We start from the raw sequence: 20,702 nt of genomic DNA, 5'->3' as shown, positions 1-20,702 counted from the left end.
CTACAGGCCAACCGCAAATTAGAACAGCATGCCACCCTCCACCTCAAAAAACTATCCAATCTCCTCGTTTCCCACCTCCGGAAAGGCAACTCACTCACCCTCCACAACCTTTCCAGCAAACCTCAACCTCCTCTCATTGCACACAGATCCAGTCTCTCTCATCTAAATCTCCCACTTCCATCTCCACTCCCCCCAAAACCTCAAAATTCTAATCAACACAATCTGGAACCACAACACCCCAATTCAGTAGTTAACCTTTCCTCCAAACCTCTCTCCCAATCTGAAACCTCTGCCCTATCCAAAGGCCTCACCTTTAGCCCTACTCCCAGATTCAGCCAAACAGCCCTCGTCAAAGATTTGCTGTCCTACACTCGTACTCTCTGTTGGAAATATCACTTTGCCACGAAGAAAAATAATCCTAATCCTACCCCTAATGATCCAACTCCGAAAGACGCTATCCAAATTGAACCCTGCCTGGAACAGTTCCATCCTCCATCACAGCGGGACCCACCTCCTCTTCCTCAAAATCACCCTCTCCAAACCTTCCAGGAATTTCTGACTTCCAGCCTTGCCTCTCAATCCTTCTTGAAAAACCTTAATCCTACTCCCAGCATCACCACAGCTGAAGCCCAGGATATCCGTGATCTGAAGGCTGACCATTACATCGTCATTCTTCCGGCGGACAAGGGTTCCATGACAGTGGTACTTGATCGTTGGGAGTGTGTGGCTGAGGGACTGCGTCAGCTTTCAGACAACACTACATACAAAGTTTGCCAAGGTAATCCCATTCCTGATGTCGAAGCGGAGCTTCAAGGAATCCTCAGAACCTTAGGCCCCCTACAAAACCCTTCACCTGACTCCATCAACCTCCTGACCCCACCGACACCCTGCACCCCTACCTACTACCTACTTCCTAAAATTCACAAACCCCAATCATCCTGGCCACCCCATTGTAGCTGGTTACCAAGCCCCCACAGAACGTATCTCTGCCTATGTAGATCAACACCTTCAACCCATTACATGCAGTCTCCCGTCCTTCATCAAACACACCAACCACTTTCTCGAACGCCTGGAATCCTTACCCAATCTGTTACCCCTGGAAACCATCCTTGTAACCATTAATGCTACTTCCTTATACACAAATATCCCGCACGTCCAGGGCGTTACTGCAATGGAGAACTTCCTTTCACACCGATCACCTGCTACCCTACCCAAAACCTCTTTCCTCATTACCTTAGCCAGCTTCATCCTAACCCACAACTTCTTCACTTTTGAAGGCCAGACATACCAACAATTAAAGGGAACAGCCATGGGTACCAGGATGGCCCCCTCGTATGCCAACCTATTTATGGGTCACTTAGAAGAAGCCTTCTTGGTTACCCAAGCCTGCCAACCCAACGTTTGGTACAGATTTATTGATGACATCTTTATGATCTGGACTCACAATGAAGAAGAACTCCAGAATTTCCTCTCCAACCTCAACTCCTTTGGTTCCATCAGATTCACCTGGTCCTACTCCAAATCCCATGCCACTTTCCTCGATGTTGACCTCCATCTGTCCAATAGCCAGCTTCACACATCTGTCCACATCAAATCCACCAACAAGCAACAGTACCTCCATTATGACAGCTGCCACCCATTCCATGTCAAACGGTCCCTTCCCTACAGCATAGGTCTTTGTGGCAAATGAATCTGCTCCAGTCCGGAATCCCTGAACCATTACACCAACAACCTGTAAACAGCTTTCGCATCCTGCAACTACCCTCTCGACCTGGTACAGAAGCAAATAACCAGAGCCACTTCCTCATCCCCTCAAACCCAGAATCCCCCACAGAAGAACCACAAAAGTGCCCCACTTGTGACAGGATACTTTCCGGGACTGGACCAGACTCTGAATGTGGCTCTCCAGCAGGGATACGACTTCCTCAAATCCTGCCCTGAAATGAGATCCATCCTTCATGAAATCCTCCCCACTCCACCAAGAGTGTCTTTCCGCCTGTTAGTTCATCCCTATGAAATCCCCAAACCACCTTCCCTACCCTCTGGCTTCTACCTTTGTAACCGCCCCCTCTGTAAAACCTGTCCCATGCACCCTCCCAACACCACCTACTCCAGTCCTGTAACCCGGAAGGTGTACACGATCAAAGGCAGAGCCACGTGTGAAAGCACCCATGTCATTTACCAACTGACCTGCCTACACTGTGAAGCCTTCTATGTGGGAATGACCAGCAACAAACTGTCCATTCGCATGAACGGACACAGGCAGACAGTGTTTGTTGGTAATGAGGATCACCCTGTGGCTAAACATGCCTTGGTGCACGGCCAGCACATCTTGGCACCGTGTTACACCATCCGGGTTATCTGGATACTTCCCACCGACACCAACCTACCAGAACTCCGGAGATGGGAACTTGCCCTCCAATATATCCTCTCTTCCCATTACCCACCAGGCCTCAACCTCCACTAATTTCAAGTTGCCGCTCCTCATACATCACTTGTCATTCAACAACATCTTTGCCTCTGTACTTCCACCTCGACTGACATCTCTGCCCAACCTCTTTGTCTTTGCATATGGCTGCCTGTGTCTGTATATATATATGTGTGTGTGTGTGTGTGTGTGTGTGTGTGTGTGTGTGTGTGTGTGTGTGTGCGCGCGCGCGCGGAGTGTATACCTGTCCTTTTCTCCCCTTAAGGTCAGTCTTTCCTCTCCCAGGATTGGAATGACTCCTTACCCTCTCCCTTAAAACCCACATCCTTTTGTCTTTCCCTCTCCTTCCCTCTTTCCTGATGAAGCAACCGTGGGTTGCGAAAACTTGAATTTTGTGTGTGTGTTTGTTATTGTTTCTATCAACGTACCAACACTTTCGTTTGGTAAGTTACATCATCTTTGTTTTTCGATTATAAAACAAGGTTTTTTTTTCCAAATTCATCACTCAGAAAATACAGGTTTGTCTTATATTTGCAGATTAAATTATCGCTGCTGAGGTTAACATTTTTACAGTAGTTAATAGATTAATCTAGGGCTCATCTTATATTTACAAATGAAGCTTTGGTTACTGAGGTTTCATACAAATTTATTTTGAAGAATTCTGAAGGGTAGAGTTTAGCAAACTGTGCTTACATTTGAAGAGGCTCGAGAGTTTGCGATATGCCAAAGAACTCTATACAGTGTCGACCTCGCTCGAACAGTCACGTGATATTTGACTCGCAGCGCTAGTGCAAGGGATCAGTGAGAATCTGTGAACTAGCCACTACAACAACGTAATGCTCTGCGTAAAAAATTGACAATTTTGTGAAACATTGGAGGAAATAGGATTAAATTCTACTAACTTACAGACCTTTGTTGCATTTGAATAGGTTTGCAATAAAAGTCCTTGTACACATATGGATACGATACACATACATTTATGCTGGTTTTTAAATAAAGATAACATTCAAAGGTGAAAATCTTGTTCCTCATAAACCATTACTTGATTCTGAATGCAAGTCAGTGTTTTATTTGGTTATGAGAAAATGTAATGATTTACTGAGAGGGTTGCAAATGAGAAATTCCCTTGCTGTTCATGTATTAGAATACCGGGGGAAAACTTCACCCAGCTTTTAGTCAGCTTTAGAACAAGATGTAGACATTCAGATGGAACAAGAAAGAAAATTAATCCAGTATTGAAAGTCTGACAAATGGAATAAGTCACATCGAACTGACTGCAATTGTTACTGCAAGAATATATTACAGCGGAAAGACACATTGTGAAGGTAGTAGCAACAGACATCCAGGCTCGCAGGACAAGCAAAAGTTATAAAAATTGGGCTGCATCGTGATTGTGATCTTTTATTTATGTATAGTTGCTACTGTTGCATATGACCACCCTAGAAGGCATTGCCGTCTGTGTTTCACTATTGCACAAGCACAGCACTACTGAAGGGTTGGAGGAGGGACAGTGAAACCAACTTGGCTGAGAAATATGATGAGCACGGGAAGGGGAGTGTTGAGCAGGCAGCAAATTTTGTTATGCTGCCAACCACAGGAACCTATGCTGTGTACTACTTTATATACTGTGTACTTTTTCATTTTATGAACATCTGCCATGTTTAAACTTCAGTTTACGTGAATTTATTTGTACTTGGAACCGAACTGAGTTTAAAATTTGACAAATAGTCATCAATAGCATACATTTCTGCAAGAGATGCTAAAAGTCTAGATTGAGTGGCATACTTACATATTTCATGCAGCGGTGTTGTCGACTCTCACTGTGAGGTACGATGGAAACAGCAGGGGGCCGGTGAGAGAGCGGTGGGCAGACAATATGGTTAGAAGCAAGGGACATTGTAACATTCTCACGTCAGTGTTGAAGTATAATCCACTATGTCTTCAGAAAAAAAAAAAACAGCTGCATTCTAGGGTCCCACTGTAATCATAAGCTTACAAATTGCAACATATTCGGAAGAAGTAGCCAAATATTTGTGACAACAAAGAGAAAAGTTTCACAGCTGTCCTGTTATTATGATAATTAAAAAAATGATTCCACAGATGACAATAAACAAAGAAGTCAGTGAAGATAACGTAAACCATTTCTTTTTGCTTATTCTATTTCTCTTAGTATTATCAAAATGTAGACAGTGCTTAAGTTTGGAATAGATTAATTGTTAAGCTTTTAGGCAGAGACCTTACATCACAAAAAATTGTAATTTTGATTAATGAGGATATTTTAAAAAATAAATTTTTCTCAGGGAGCCTCTTAAAAAAAGGGGATCGTCTTATATTCAGGGTCACATTATATTCGGGTCAATAGGTAAACTACCCATTGTGTAATTTCTTCTTCTTTTTCTCCCCCCCTCCCCCCCCCCCCCCCCTCCCCGACCTGCACACAGGGTACAGTCACTGCTTCAGAAATTCCCAATACCCATTTTTCTCTTTACAATATGCATATATGTATATGTACATGATGATTATAAACAACAACATTTATGACAATTAAACACGTCATGAATACTTAAGTTACATGTCATTTGTAGTAAACTATGTCTATTTCATGCAGTAGGAACATAACAAGGATCTACCATGAATAATGCTGACTGAGAGTCTTCTTGTAACACAATATATGAGTTATACGTTCTTTCCTTGGTAATCCAATGGACCTGTAGTCAGATCGATTCCTTCCTTAATTCCTAAAGGCAATACTAAGTGTAGTTAGACAAGCAGTGCATAGTGTATTTGAAGTAGATGCTGATGCTTTCCCACCTGCTCCATAGATAAATAACAAGATCCCATGAATAATGTGAAAGGAATTATGTATGACGTTTCTCGTGTAAAAATTTGTGATAGCCAAACATATGTATATAAGGATGATCAATGTAACTGAGGTTATGCATGTTTATTCTATAATATGAATGTAAATGAATCTATTATTTACAAACTAAACTTATATACTGTTTATGAAGTAAGTGCGAGTGGAATGCCAGCAATAATATGTAATATATGAATGTATTAAAATTGTAACTATGTAAATAACAGTTTGTTTAAAGAGTAACAGCATATGAAAGCAGACATGCTATGCAAAATAAGTGATTAATAGAGTTTGATGGCAGTTCGGCAAAGAACCCGTGTAATAGTGATTTTTTATTTTTATTTTTTTTTTATTTTTATTTTTTTTTATTTTTTTTTTTTCGCCCCTCCAAAAGTTGAGTGTGTTGACACTTAGTACGCATGTCCAGACCCACAAAATTTTTTACTAAACCACACTCAGCTCTGAATAAATGGAGAAGTATTTATAAGGAACTTACATTATCATCAGGTGCTGATCAACGGATTTCCTCTCTGCTGAATAAGCTCATTATGACGGGTAAACAGTGGGTCCCAGGCCGTATAATTGGAGGTCTTCTGCCACAGCATCAAAATTACCACATAGACACCCAGTGTTTCCAAGAAATGAATAAATATTTGTGGAAGAATCCACGGTGCAATACACAACAACTTCGCTGTCTCACTCCACGTGAAATGGACACGCATGAGTTATAAAAGTATTCAGCGAGAACGCAACTGTTAAAGTCCCAATGCCAGGCCGCCAACTACTTGGTACACACGTGGCTGCAGTAATGAAAGAGACTTGGTCAAGCGTTGTTCAATATGCGCAGTATTTGATATTTGTACCCCCCTTTTTTTTAATAACTTGTTTTCCTTTTAATTATTTGTGTTAGTATATGTAGATATAATAAGGTAAAGCTGACATCTCCACTTAACCTGATGTAAGTCTATCTAAAAGATCGAGAATTAAAGGGCGTTGAGACACCCCCAACCCCCCACATTGGTAATATAGCATCCAGTTAATCATATGATACTGCCTAACACTATACACCTCCATACAATGTCAGTGTACAGTGTGGGACAATTGTGTAATACTGTTTTTTATTTTTCTTGCAATATCAATTTATATGAATGTTTTCTTTTCCTCATTAGTAAGAAGAAATTGGTACACTGCCACAGAAAATGGCAAAGATAGGCTTTTAAAATTATCTTAGTGACAATAGAACAATGTCCAGAGAATATTCATTTTTTTTAACAGCTTTCGTTTCAGTCTTGCTTGAGAGTACTTCTGTTTTATATCTCACACAAAAAGGATGTGTAATTTTTATTCATGTGTCAACGATATGTGTAGTAATTGATATGCGTGATAAAAATACAAACAATACATAGTGGAGTAACTGTATGATCGGCAACCACAGAAAATTAGAGGCAATTTAATAATTTCAGCATAATATAATCAAACAATTGACTTTTTGTTAAGCACCAAGTTTGCTGCAAATTATGGTTTATGTGACATCAGTGTTGGTACGTTGCATTGTATTTTTCTTTCATTGTGAGGAAGATTGTTCATGGTACCAATTTAGTTTCAACAAGAATTCATGCTTTAATTGCAGTACTGCAAGTAGTAATTATCTCTCATTACATAAATTTCATGTCGATTCATATTCTTTGTGTTAGTTGTTGTGCTGCCTCCGAGCACGGTCATTCCAAAATTGACCAAACCAGAACTAACACACTATTCTTCTTTTATTGTATTCCGTTCCATGTTTTAGCTCTAAATAGTCTCTGGTTCTTTCAGTTTATCCAGACTCCATCTCCTTAATTTCCTACCTTCCCTTAATTTCTTCAGTTTTAATCTGCAGTTAACACCATTAGATTATTATCAGAATCCACAGCACCCTCTGGAAAAGTTTTACAATTTGAAATCTGGTTTTTAAGTCTCTCTTTTATCATTATATATTGTACCAAACACTTCCAGAGTCTCCGGGGCCCTCAGCTATTCTTCACTTAGCTATTGCAATAATATCCTTTTTCTCATCATATATTTTTTTCAGTCTCTTCATTGTCTGTGCAGATTGTAGACATCTAAACTTGTAAATTTTTGTTACACCTTTGGAATTTGAGTTTAAAAATGGTTGCTTTCAACTTTGGTTGTGGTCATCGTATATTCTATAGTGAAACCATTTACATGGTTTATTTGTCTAGTATTTAACATTTACAGTAGTTCCTTTTGCACAGGACTATCTGAGGACTTTTGTGTTGTCTTTGGCATTTGAAGTGATCATTTGGTGTTGCATTTTATTCTTTCAGGAAATTTTGATAGTTTTCTATGCTGTCTAATACATATTTTTAATGACAACAGATTGAATTGAAAGTCGAGCTTCGTGCCAAGAAAGTGAACCTCTCTGCAATTCTGCAGAAAATTATCAGTGAAAGGCTCAGCTCTGACGGGACTTTCTTAGACCTGTCACACCTGACTAGCATTCCTGGTGAGTAAATGACTTCATCATACATGTTAGTGTTAAGAGCGGTGTGTAAATTGTATGCACTTTATGGCTGTGCTTCTCAACAAAGTCTATATTGCTTCTGGAAGCAATTATATGGTAAGGTATTTTACAGTGGCTTATGTGATAAGCGATGAATGCATCATGTCTCCTTTATTTCTTAGGTTACATTCCATCCTGGATTTTCCCTTGTTTTATTTTGTTTTTATGTAGGTTGTTGTCAGGATTTTTTTTCTCCCTTTAAGGTTCTAACTTTTTCTTTGGTCATTTCCCTGATTAAATACACTTTGAGAGGTGAAAATTCATGAAATACTACTGTATATAGCCGCACCATCTAAATTAGTCACCTTCCTAAGAGATCACAGTGGTTGATTTGAGCACAGGTAGTTCCATGGCCATCCACTTTTGATGCAAATCAGGGCAGTGAAGTGGTGTTATGTGCCAGTCTGTTGTGGGAATGGTGGGAGGTGGAGGGCAGGGATAGGTGCTGACAGTCCGTGGGGCCCAGTGAAAACTCTTTTAACAATTGCAAAGAGTTTTATTAATCTCGATACATAGCATAGTGAGGTGGGGGCACGCCTCTTGTCGTTGACCTCGGCTGGGGCTGTTGTACGGGCGCTGCTGCCGAGCAGGTGCCTCTTGCTGCTGGGTCAGCAGCCTCCATGGGCCACAGCCATCGATGTCAGCAGTGCTTAGTGTTATGCTGCTACGGTGTGCCACTTGGGAGACGGCCCTCAGCTATGCACGCAGATAGGGTGATGGTGTGAGGAGGTTGCTGTGCACGGAGTACAACTCGCTGCCCTCGGAGAGGAGTCAGCTGCCACCTCACATCGCAGAGCCGAGTCACGGTAGGAACTCAGCCAGAGGCGGCAGTCGTGGATGACAGATTGGCAGTCCTGCAACACCGAGTCCCGTGAAGGACTTGGTGCAGATGGCAGGTTCACCCCGGTCTCGATGCCTCCGGTGCTCATTTGTTTCACAAAAACCCAGCAGAGATTCGCCCTGGTGTCATGACACTGCCTGCCTTTCCATTTGGCTACCACTGTATGGTACTATTATTGCCTAGCACTGCTATTCTTACTGCTGAACTTGGCTATCCTCCCTGGAGAATCTGCTGGTGTGTGCATTATTGTGACCTACCTGCCACCACACTGGCAGCTACTGACATGCTGCTGTGGACCTTATGCTATGTGGTGCTTCTGTGCTACTTCTCCTTATTGTGAAGACTAAATAATTTATTTATTTTTTTTTTTTAAATCAAAGACTGGATTGCAGCACTACACTGTCCTCTATGGAAAAGACCCAGTTTCTCGGGTCCTGCCCCAGCCCAGTTTTCTGTTATAATTACTTCTACCCTTGACCTGTAAAACTAGTTGTTGTTGTTGTTGTTGTTGTTGTTGTTTTCAGTCTGTAAACTGGTTTGATGCTGCTCTCCATGATACTTTATCCTGTGCAAGCTTCTTCATCTCCAAATACCTACTGCAACCTACATCCTTCTGAATCTGCTTAGTATATTCATCTCTTGGTCCCCCTCTAAGATATTTACCCTCCACACTGCCCTCCAGTACTAAATTGGTGATCACTTGATGCCTCTGAACATGTCCTACCAACCGATCCCTCCTCCTAGTCAAGTTGTGCCACAAATTCCTCTTCTTCCCAATTCTGTTCAGTAGCTCCTCATTAATTATGTGATCTACCCATCTAATCTTCAGCATTCTTCTGTAGCACCACATTTCAAAAGCTTCTATTCTCTTCTTGTCTAAACTATTTATCGTCGGTGATTCACTTCCATACGTGGCTACTCTCCATACAAATAGTTTCAGAAACGACTTCCTGACACTTAAATCTATACTCAATGTTAACATAACTCTCTTCTTCAGTAACGCTTTCCTTGCAATAGCCAGTCTACATTTTTTATCCTCTTTACTTCAACCATCATCAGTTATTTTGCTCCCCAAATAGCAAAACTCATCTACTACTTTAAGTGTCTCATTTCCTAATCTAATTCCCTCAGCATCACGTGATTTAATTCGACTACATTCCATTATCCTTGTTTTTTTATGTTCATCTTATATACTCCTTTCAAGACACTGCCCCTTCTGTTCAACTGCTCTTCCAGGTCCTTAGCTGTCTGTGACAGAATTACAGTTTCATCAGCAAACCTCAATGTTTTTATTTCTTCTCCATGGATTTTAATTCCTGCTCCGAATTTTTCTTTTGTTTCCTTTACTACTTGCTCAATATATAGATTGAATAACATCAGGGATCCCCTCAGGGGGTCCACAACTCTTTTGTGGATACGTGCGTAGCGAGCACGGGACCCCGAGCTAATGTGGCCCTCCTTCCTTTCCGGGCTGCATACCTTCCTTTTCCGCATCCTTCCCTCTCCCCCATCTTCGCCCCTCCTCCCCTCACCTCTGGCTCTTTCCTTCCCTTTCTCCCCCTCTGGGAGTATGGTTTGTGCCTACGTCCGGAGACGGACGCTCGTAAATGTACCGCATTCTTCGCCTTCTCTGCTTGTATGTCTTCATCCTTCCTTTGTCCTTCTCTTTTCCTTACCTCTTCTCTTTACCCTTTTCTCCGCTGTGACGTTTGAGACCTCTCCTCTTTCCTTTCTCTTTCTTTGTTTTACCCTTTCTCTTTCTTCCTCCCTGTGCATGTCTGAGGGCCGACCCACGCATTTTTGTGCGTAGCCGGTGACAGGGTAACGGGTAATTCCCCACCCCGGGTAGACAGGTAGGACACGTACGTACCCCCTGGTAACGGCCAGGCCCAGGGAGGGGTGATTACCCGAGCTGATACCTTCCGAAAGTGCCGATTGGTCCCTCCGTCCGTTTGTCGGGAGGTGTGAACAATCACCTAAGGCGGGAGTGCCCTCAGAGAGGGCCCCCACAAGGGAGGAGCACGCCATCGGAGACGCCGGTAATCATGGCGGATTCTTCTGCAATGGTTTCCTCACCTTCCACTATGTCTGCTCACAAGCGTAAGTTCACTGAGTCTCAGCCACAGACAGTTCTTCCATCGTTGCCACAGTTCCTTGTTGTTTCTCGGTCTGACGAAGGTCACGACTTCTCCACGGTCAACCCTTTCATTATTCAGAAAGGTGTCGACGCAATTGCAGGTCCTGTAAAGTCTTGTTCCAGATTACGGAATGGCACCTTGTTGTTAGAAACAGTCAGTGCCCTCCAGGCACAAAAATTGCTCTGTACTTCACTGCTCCACACCTTCCCTGTCCGGATTGAAGTGCACCGCACTTTAAATTCCTCGCGTGGAGTCGTTTATAGATGCTCCCTCGATGGATTGTCTGACGAAGAAATTCAGCACTACCTGTCTGACCAGGGCGTAACGGCTGTTCATAGGGTTATGAAAAGGGTTGACACGAACATCATTCCAACCCGCACTGTCTTCTTGACATTTGACAAAGTTCAACTCCCATCGAAAATCAAAGCAGGCTATGAGATAATTTCCGTTTGCCCTTACGTCCCAAACCCTACGCATTGCTATCGGTGTCAGCGGTTCAATCACACCAGCCAGTCCTGTTCCAATCCGGCCAACTGTGTTACGTGTGGCAAGGATGCCCATGAGGGTGCTTGTCCACCTCCATCCCCTCACTGCATCAACTGTATGGGTGACCACGCTGCTTCCTCTCGTGATTGCCCCGTTTTTAAGGACGAAAAGCTCATCCAGGAAATCGGAGTGAAGGAAAAGGTGTCGACCTTTGCTGCTCGAAAATTATTCCCCAGTCGACAGCCCACAAGAAAATACAGCACTGTCCTTGCTTCTCCTCTGCCAACAAAGGAGGCGGGCACGCAGACTTGCGACCTCACCTTTAGTGCCACGGTCGTCAGATCGGCCAGCGCAAAGATCGCCCGTTCAACCTCACCACTTTCGCCTGCCCACTTTATGGCTCACCCTTCATCGGGTTCTGCTAAATCTCGAACCCAAAAGTCAGACACCAAGACTTCGAAAAAAGAGCATACTCGTGAAGATTTTTTACGTACCCCAACTTCACAACCATCGGTTCCTCCTTCTTCTAAACATCATATTTCCAAGAAGGCTACAACGAAACCCAGTTCATCTCCTTCTCCGCCAAGGTGTGTCCCATCTATAGCAGCACCTGGCGGAAATCGCCCTCGGCCATCTTCTGTGTCGCCGAGGCCCACTGCTGCCGGCCGATCAACCGGCCGATCGCTGGTGGCAGGAGCTGCTCCTGAACAAACTATGGATCAGGATCTTCTGCCTTCGGCTGAATGCCATTCCATGCTGTCGGTCGCAAGCTCTGAGCAGTCGTTGAGTTGACAGCAACTTTGGTCACATTCCTCCATTTTCTGTTCACCCTATGTCCATTATCCACTGGAATATCCGCAGCATTCGAGCCAATCGCGATGAATTGTGGATCCTCTTACGATCCTACTCATCGGTCATCTTGTCTTCAGGAAACAAAGCTGCGTCCCTATGACCGCTTTGTTCTCCCTCATTTTCAGCCCGTCTGATATGATCTCCCCTCTGTTGAAGGCACTCCAGCCCATGGAGGACTCATGATTCTTCTCCATGATACTCTCCATTATCACCCAATCCACTTAAACACTTCCTTCCAAGCTGTCGCCGTCCGTCTTTCCCTTTCTGGATACACATTCTCTCTTTGTACCGTATACATTCCATCGTCCACACCAATGGCACGAGCTGATCTCCTTCATCTTCTTGGTCAGCTTCCACCCCCCTATTTGCTGGTTGGGGACTTCAATGCCCATCACCCGCTTTGGGGATCTCTACATCCTTGTCCACGTGGCTCACTATTGCTAGACGTCTTCCACCAAGCGGATCTAGTTTGCCTCAACACTGGGGTCCCCACATTTTTGTCTACCTCCACGACAAATTTATCTCATTTGGACCTTGCGGTCGGTACTGTTCCGCTAGCTCGGCGCTTCGAATGGTTCGCCCTTGATGATACACACTCGAGTGACCACTTTCCATGTGTCCTTAGACTGCAGCCTCAACTGCCATATATGCGCCCGCGACGCTGGAAGTTTGCCCAAGCGGATTGGACACTTTTTTCGTCTCTAGCGACATTCGATGACTGTCACTTTCCCGGCGTCGACGATGAGGTCACACATATTACCGACGTTATTCTTACAGCTGCGGAACGTTCAATACCACGCACCTCCGAATTGCCCCGGCGACCCCCAGTTCCTTGGTGGAACGAGGCATGCCATGATGCAATACGTGAGCGGCGACATGCTCTCCGCGTTTTCCGCCACCATCCTACTTTGGCGAACTGTATCCGCTATAAGCAGTTCCGTGCGCGATGCCGTCGTGTCATCCGCGATAGCAAGAAGGCAAGCTGGAAATTCTTTACTAGCTCATTTAACAACTTCACTCCCTCCTCGGAAGTTTGGAGTCGGCTTCGACGGTTCTCAGGCGCGCCTAGTTTCTCCCCGGTCTCTGGGCTCACTGTCGCGCATGATACCTTAGTGGACCCCGTCGCAATTTCTAACTCACTGGGTCAGCACTTTGCTGAGATTGCAAGCTCTTCACATTACCCGCCAGCGTTTCTCCCGAAGAAACGTGCAGCGGAAGTGCGACATCTTGCTTTCTCCTCTCAAAATCGCGAAAGCTACAATACTGTTTTCTCCATGCGGGAACTCCAACATGCACTCTCTTCTTCTCGCTCCTCCGCCCCAGGACCGGATGGTATCCACGTCCAAATGTTGCTGCATTTATCAACCCATAGTCTGCGTTACCTCCTTCGCCTTTATAATCGAATTTGGACCGACAGTACTTTTTCCAGACGATGGCGGGAAGCTATCATCGTTCCTGTTCCGAAACCTGGAAAGGACAAACATCTCCCCTCTAGCTATTGCCCCATTGCTCTCATGAGTAGTGTCTGTAAGGTTTTGGAGCGTATGGTGAATTACCGTTTAGCTTGGTGGCTGGAATCCCGCAGTCTTTTAACACCTGCCCAATGCGGATTCCGAAAGCATCGTTCTGCAGTTGACCATCTTGTTGCTCTCTCCACTTATATCATGAACAATTTTCTCCGGAAATGCCAAACGGTAGCAATATTTTTTGATCTGGAGAGAGCATACGATACCTGTTGGAGGACAGGCATCCTCCGCACATTGTTGTCTTGGGGCTTTCAAGGTCGGCTGCCCCTTTTTCTTCGCGAATTTATGGCAGAGCGCACATTTAGGGTGTGGGTGAACACTACTCTCTCCGTACTTTCTCCCAAGAAAACGGGGTACCCCAGGGCTCTGTGGTGAGTGTTGTACTGTTTGCCATTGCCATAAATCCAATTATGGATTGTCTCCTTCCTGATGTCTCGGGCTCCCTCTTTGTGGACGATTTTGCGATCTACTACAGCTCTCAACGGACCAGCCTTCTTGAACGACGTCTTCAAGGATGTCTCGATCGCCTCCACTCTTGGAGCATCGAAACCGGCTTCCGTTTTTCTCCCAGTAAGACCGTTTGTGTTAATTTTTGGCGACGTAAGGAGTTTCTTCCACCCTCCTTACATCTAGGACCTGTCAACCTTCCGTTTTCAGATGTCGCTAAATTCTTGGGTCTTATGTTTGACAGAAAACTGTGCTGGTCCTCCCACGTTTCCTATCTTTTGGCTCGCTGTCTGCGATCCCTCAACACCCTCCGTCTCCTGAATGGTACCTCCTGGGGAGCGGACCGAGTGGTCCTTCTCCGCCTCTATCGCGCCTTAGTGCGCTCGAAATTGGACTATGGAAGCATAGTCTACTCCTCTGCTCAGCCGTCTATTCTTCGGCGTCTCGACTCTATCCACCACCGTGGATTATGTTTAGTGTCTGGAGCTTTTTACACCAGCCCTGTGGAAAACCTTTATGCTGAGACTGCTGAACCTCCACTGTCCAATCGGAGAGCAGTCCTTCTGTGTCGTTATGCTAGCCATCTGTCTTCCATGCCTGCTAATCCAGCCCATGACATTTTTTCGATGCCTCCTTTGATGTAGGGTATGCAGGCCGCCCCTCCTCCCTACTACCACCGGGAGTCCGCTTCCATCAACTGCTCCATTCTCTTTCCTTCCGCTTTCCTAAAACCTTCTTGACAACTTGGGGTACAGCACCGCCTTGGCTCAGTCCCCGGATCTGCCTGATTTGTGACCTTTGTCGATTTTCCAAGGATGGTACCCCTTCACTTGTTTATCGTCGGGCATTTGCTGCTCTAAGTGCACAAATAACGGAAGCCACATTTATTTACACCGATGGCTCGAAAACATCGTTAGCTGTAGGGAGTGCCTATATTGTTGGCGACACCCCAAATCACTTTCGGCTTCCCGACCAGTGTTCGGTTTATACTGCGGAGCTTTACGCTGTTCTCCAGACTGTCCACTACATCCGCCGCCATCAGCGGAAACAGTACGTTATCTGCTCAGATTCTCTCGGCTCTCTCCTCAGTCTCCAAGCTCTTTACCCTGTGCACCCTCTGATCCACCGGATTCAGGACTGTCTGCGCTTGCTCCACCTGGGGGGTGTCTCGGTGGCTTTCCTCTGGCTCCCGGGACACGTTGGTATCTGTGGAAATGAGGCGGCCAATATAGCAGCCAAGGCTGCAGTCTCTCTTCTTCGGCCAGCTATTCAATCGATTCCCTTCGCCGATCTACGGAGCGTTTTATGTTGTCGTGTTGGTTTTTTATGGCACACACGTTGGTCGGCACTTCCCCATAATAAATTGCGGGACGTGAAAGCTCTTCCTTGTGCTTGGATCTCTTCCTCCCGAACGCGTCGTCGGGAGGAGGTAGGGCACTGTCTTTTTAGCCATCGACATCTTTTAAGCGGTGATCCTCCCCCACTCTGTCCCCACTGCTCTCAGCTGTGGACGGTAAGACACCTTTTAATTGAGTGCCCCTATTTTACTCCGTTACGTGCCTGTCTACAGCTGTCGCCTGATATATCGTCCATTTTAGCAGATGACACGCGCTCAGCCGATCGCGTTCTCGAGTTTATTAGTGCCAGTGAAATGACGTCAGTCATTTGAAGCCTTTTTTGGGGACAACCAACCCCTTCCTGTAGTGGGTTTTTAAACCTGCCTTCTGCTTTTAGTTTCTCCAATTTTATGACTTTCGTTCCCATTGCTGCTGGTTTCCATTTTCAGTTTTTTACTGTTTCCTAAGTCACGGACCGGGCGCTAATGACCATAGCAGTTTTGCGCCCTAAAACAAAAAAAAACATCAGGGATAGGCTACAACCCTGTCTCACTCCCTTCCCAACTACTGCTTCCCTTTCATGCCCCTTGACTCTTATAACTGCCATCTGGTTTCTGTACAAATTGTAAATAGCCTTTCACTCCCTGTATTGGACCCTGCCAGCTTCAGAATTTGAAAGAGAGTATTCCAGTCAACATGGTCAAAAGCTCTCTCTAAGTCTACAAATGCTAGAATCATAGGTTTGCCTTTCCTTAATCCATCTTCTAAGATAAGTCGTAGGGTCAGTATTGCCTCACGTGTTCCAACATTTCTATGGAATCCAAACTGATCTTCCCTGAGGTTGGCTTCTACCAGTTTTTCCATTCGTCTGTAAAGTATTTGTGTTAGTATTTTGCAGCTGCGACTTATTAAACTGATAGTTCAGTAATTTTCACACCTGTCAACACCTACTTTCTTTGGGATTGGAATTATTATATTCTTCTTGAAGTCTGAGGGTATTTTGCCTGTCTTGTACATCTTGCTCAGCAGATGATAGAATTTTGTCATGGCTGGCTCTCCCTAGGCCATCAGTAGTTCTAATGGAATGTTGTCTACTCTCGGGGCTTTGTTTTGTCTTAGGTCTTTCAGTGCTCTGTCAAACTGTTCACGCAGTATCATATCTCCCATTTCATCTTCATCTACATCCTCTTTCATCTCCATAATATTGACCTCAAGTACATCGTCCTTGTATAAATCCTCTACATACTACTCCCACCTTTCTGCCTTCCCCTCTTTGCTTAGAACTGGTTCTCCATCTCAGCTTTTGATATTGATACAAGCAGTTCTATTTTCTCCAAAGGTGTCTTTAATTTTCCTGTAGACAGTATCTATCTTACCCCCTAGTGATATATGCCTCTACATCCTTACATTTGCCCTCTAGTATCAAACACTAAGTCTGCTATTCTTAGATACTACGCAGAGTACTGGTTAATTTCTGGCTCCCTAAATCTTCTATCTCTCACTCGAATTATCTGACCTACAGAAACTCGGATTAGCACTGGGTCAGCCTTCTGCGCAGCATGCCGTTTCAGAACTAGGAGGAGGAAAATTAGTCACTACAGCGTTAGAATTGTGACACTCGAGGCCACAATTACTTGTCGTCCATCATCCCTGCACTGTTCCACATGCTGTAACAACTGCTTCACAGTGATCTACCCCTCCTTTGTGCCTGTCGTCTGACTTTGTGAACAGTCGATTCTTGGGTTCCTTGGTGTCATTTAGGAAGGTAGGGTTTTGTTTGGACATCGTGTCTTTAGTTTCTTCTGAGCAATACAGCTGTGGCCATTTCACATTCAGCAGAATAACTCATAATAACTGTCAAATGAAACGTGGGTCCCTTAATATCACACAGTCCTGTTGACCATCAGCTGACTGTTAATTCCAAACGTGTTGCCCCCATTAGTTTCTCGTGCTCATAGCATCTAGCAACCACCACTACATCATGGTATGTAGTGTATCAAACGTAAACCTGCCTTTCAAAAACAAGATTCTGGTTCGATCACATCTTTTTGACAAAGACTGCCCTCTGTTTTACCCCTAAAGAGTTGCATGATGTTGTGTCGGTATCTGGGCCGACACCGTGAAGTTGAGATGGCTGAAAAGGCAAGCTAGACTAACGCAGACGGGCGTGAAGTACTGGAACAGGATACGTAATTAATGTTAGGAAGAAAAGTACGGAGCAGGATTAATACTTATCTTTACTTAATCAAGGTGGTACATCGATCTTGACGATACACAGGAGACTTTAAGTACAATCACTGTATGGCTAATGGTGCCTTGCTAGTTCGTAGCCATTAACTTAGCTGATGGCTATTCCGTCTCTCGGCTAATGAGAGAGAAAGGCTTCGTACATCTGGTCGGTAGCTAGGTTCTCATACAACTGGGGCGAGTGCTCTCTCGTATCACGAGACCTGCCTTGGTGGTGGCGCTAGGTCTGCGATTACACAGTGGCGACACGCGGGTCCGACATGTACTAAAGGGACCGCGGCCGATTTAAGCTACCACCTAGCAAGTGTGGTGTCTGGCGGTGACACCACACATGATGCTTGTACTCCCATTTGTCCCAATTTTGCGAGTTGAGCATATGGTGGTTACTCTGATCTGACATTGCTGGAGCTCATCCTCAGTGATCACCATGTGTTGATGAACATCTTCCGTTAGTATACTTATATGGACATCACCGAAAGAGCAGATTCCATATCCATATAAGTATATAGTTCTGGCAATACCGGTCATGACCTTCCTCTTCTGTGCGGATGCACACATATTACCCGAACTCTTACGGGACTTGGTAAGAATGTCTTCCATGAGTAATGAGTGTGTTGGGTAGGGACTCTAGTGTGTGGACATATACGGATAGAATGTGGGTCTCGTGAGAGGCTGACGTGAGGTAGTACCTGCAGTCGCGGTATCCACTGTGCCTTCGGTGGCCCAGATGGACAGAGCATCTGCCGTGTAAACAAGAGATCCCGGGTTCGAGTCTCAGTCAGGGCACGCATTGTCACCTGTCCCCCTTGATAAATAGCAACGCCCGTGAGCAGCTGAAGGTATTAATATATAATTCTAATTTCTTCCGTTAATAGCAGCACCTGTTCTTCTCTTACTTTCATAAATTTCACGACTTGCTAACTTCACCACATAAGTGTGTACCATGTAACACCTGAACACTGTGTTCATGCCTGCTACTGGTACTTTCACCGATACATACAATCGTGTAGTATTCGTGGTTACACCCACTTTAACACCATGATAGTAGAGTGGCAAGTTCTGGCTGGTCAGCTTTACCACTAGCTGTAATTCTAATGACAATTCTCCTTGTATCTTCCTCAGTCATCTCAAATACTGTTCAAGTGACAGCAACTACCCATTTATCGCTTGAAGGATGGCTTCCTGCGAGCTCATTAACTTCAAACTTGCATCCCCAATACTATCCTCTGATGACTTCAATAGCCTCATGAACGATACTCTTGCATCTGGTACAGGCACTCGAGCTCATACTGCTTTCAAATCCCAGTTCAAAGTACTAGTCGAGACCCTGGCATAATCCACAATTTCCTTAGTCAGTTTTTGGAGCATTCATAACTTGTTTAGCATGCTGCTCCCTGTGTTCACGATCTGCGTGGAACTCCGCTCCACAGTTTATTTGCCTCCGCTAGCCCCTGTGCGGTCTGTGCCATTTTGTTCAACTCGCTTACATCACTAGTGTCTGCTGTCTTGAAGATGATCTTCGGTCGTCTACCTCCAGTGTCTGACCTTCCCCTTTTTTACTCTTTGATCACCTACTACATCTGCTCCTTTTGACATCCGTATGCCTCAAGCAAATTCCTGTGCTCCTTCAAGACCTCTCTCAGCCTCCTGCTACTAACCACTAACTGTTTTATCCCACTAAACAATTTGTCTAACCTCCTAATTTCATTCCATGTCTCCCTTACATTATATAATGACCGTAATGACCACCTATGGCTGGATAACCATGTGTCTGGTTGCTTGCAAAATATACTCCTCTGTCCAGGTGATGGCCCTGCAGTGGTCTCTGTCTACCTCCGGCAAACAGGTACCATCTTAACTAGCATCCTTCTTCAAGCTTTCCCCCATATATCAATCTGAGGACAAGGACCAATAACAGGTCCCATCCGCCCCTCCCCCTCCTCTTTCCATTTTTGGGCTAGATTTTGGAGCAACTTCTAACCGACGGTATCCACTCTTTCATTCCATCGTCGAGAAGTATTGGCTTTGCCCTAAATTGTCTGTAGTCTTCGTGAAGTTCAGAACTCATTAGGCATCGGTCATAATCTGAGCCATCAATAGACTTTCATTACAATCACAATTCCAAACCCCAGGAACTCCTATTCTCTTCTGTAATTCTAGCAGCCAATTGTTGGTTTATAAATTCCTCCGGAACTGGTTGCAGCAATTGTGGAATTCTGAACAGCCCCTGATATGCTGGTCCTTCATTTCCTGTTGGAATGCTGTTTTGTGTTACTGGCATAGCAGGCAATGGCTCTCTTGGGAGGGAGGGGAATCAAATCCAGAAATTCTAGCAACTGGTCCTCCAACTGTGTCCTCTCTGTCCCCTTTAACTGCTTCAGTTTCTTATTAATGCAGTCCTAGCAGCATCCTGTGCCCACTGTAGCCAACACCCTCTGTGTGGCAATTTTCCTCGTCCAGAATTTTCGGTGTAGCCAGTAACATTCCCTTTAACAACTTAAATTCTTTGGGTCCAAAATTATCCACTCTGACATGTACTACTGTGTCTCTGTGCCTCTCTTGTATGCATACAGTACTGCGTTTCATCAAATGATACATCCATCCACTGTTTCGCTACCCTGTAATGGTTTTCTATTATGCATAATATATCAACTGGTAATGCAGGCTCCACATTCACTCATAGCGACTTTCCGGTGCTTCCTGACACACAATCATGCGAATCGAGCCTTCATGTCATTGCTTGTAGCTTAAGTGGGTTGTTTTGCACATTAGATAGTTTTCGCAGAAGATCAGCATTGATACCAGTTTCCCATAGTCAGAATGTCTTCCCACGAAGTTCCACTACACACTGTCAAAGGTCTATTATGGCATGATACTGTACCTCTAACTTACATGAGACACCACCTCCTGCTTAAACCTGGTTGCCTCAAACGAAAAACTCATCACTACTGCTGCCTGTGGTCGTGTAATATTATTCCCC

The 20,702-nt window shown here is 44.7% G+C and overlaps 1 protein-coding gene across 1 annotated transcript in view; it reads left to right on the top strand.

Annotated features, from left to right (window-relative positions):
- Positions 1 to 20,702, top strand: part of LOC126425326 (nuclear RNA export factor 1-like) — a 167,315-nt gene that overhangs the window by 37,784 nt on the left and 108,829 nt on the right. Inside the window, exon 6 of the mRNA XM_050088308.1 lies at positions 7,665 to 7,791. Coding sequence (XP_049944265.1) covers positions 7,665 to 7,791 — 127 coding nt within the window. The remainder of the gene's footprint in view (positions 1 to 7,664; positions 7,792 to 20,702) is intronic.

The sequence above is a fragment of the Schistocerca serialis genome, chromosome 10 (assembly GCF_023864345.2).
Source record: "Schistocerca serialis cubense isolate TAMUIC-IGC-003099 chromosome 10, iqSchSeri2.2, whole genome shotgun sequence".
NCBI classification, from domain to species: Eukaryota; Metazoa; Arthropoda; class Insecta; order Orthoptera; family Acrididae; genus Schistocerca; species Schistocerca serialis.
Note: the sequence above shows the minus strand (reverse complement) of the source record. Positions and strands in the feature narration are given on the sequence as shown.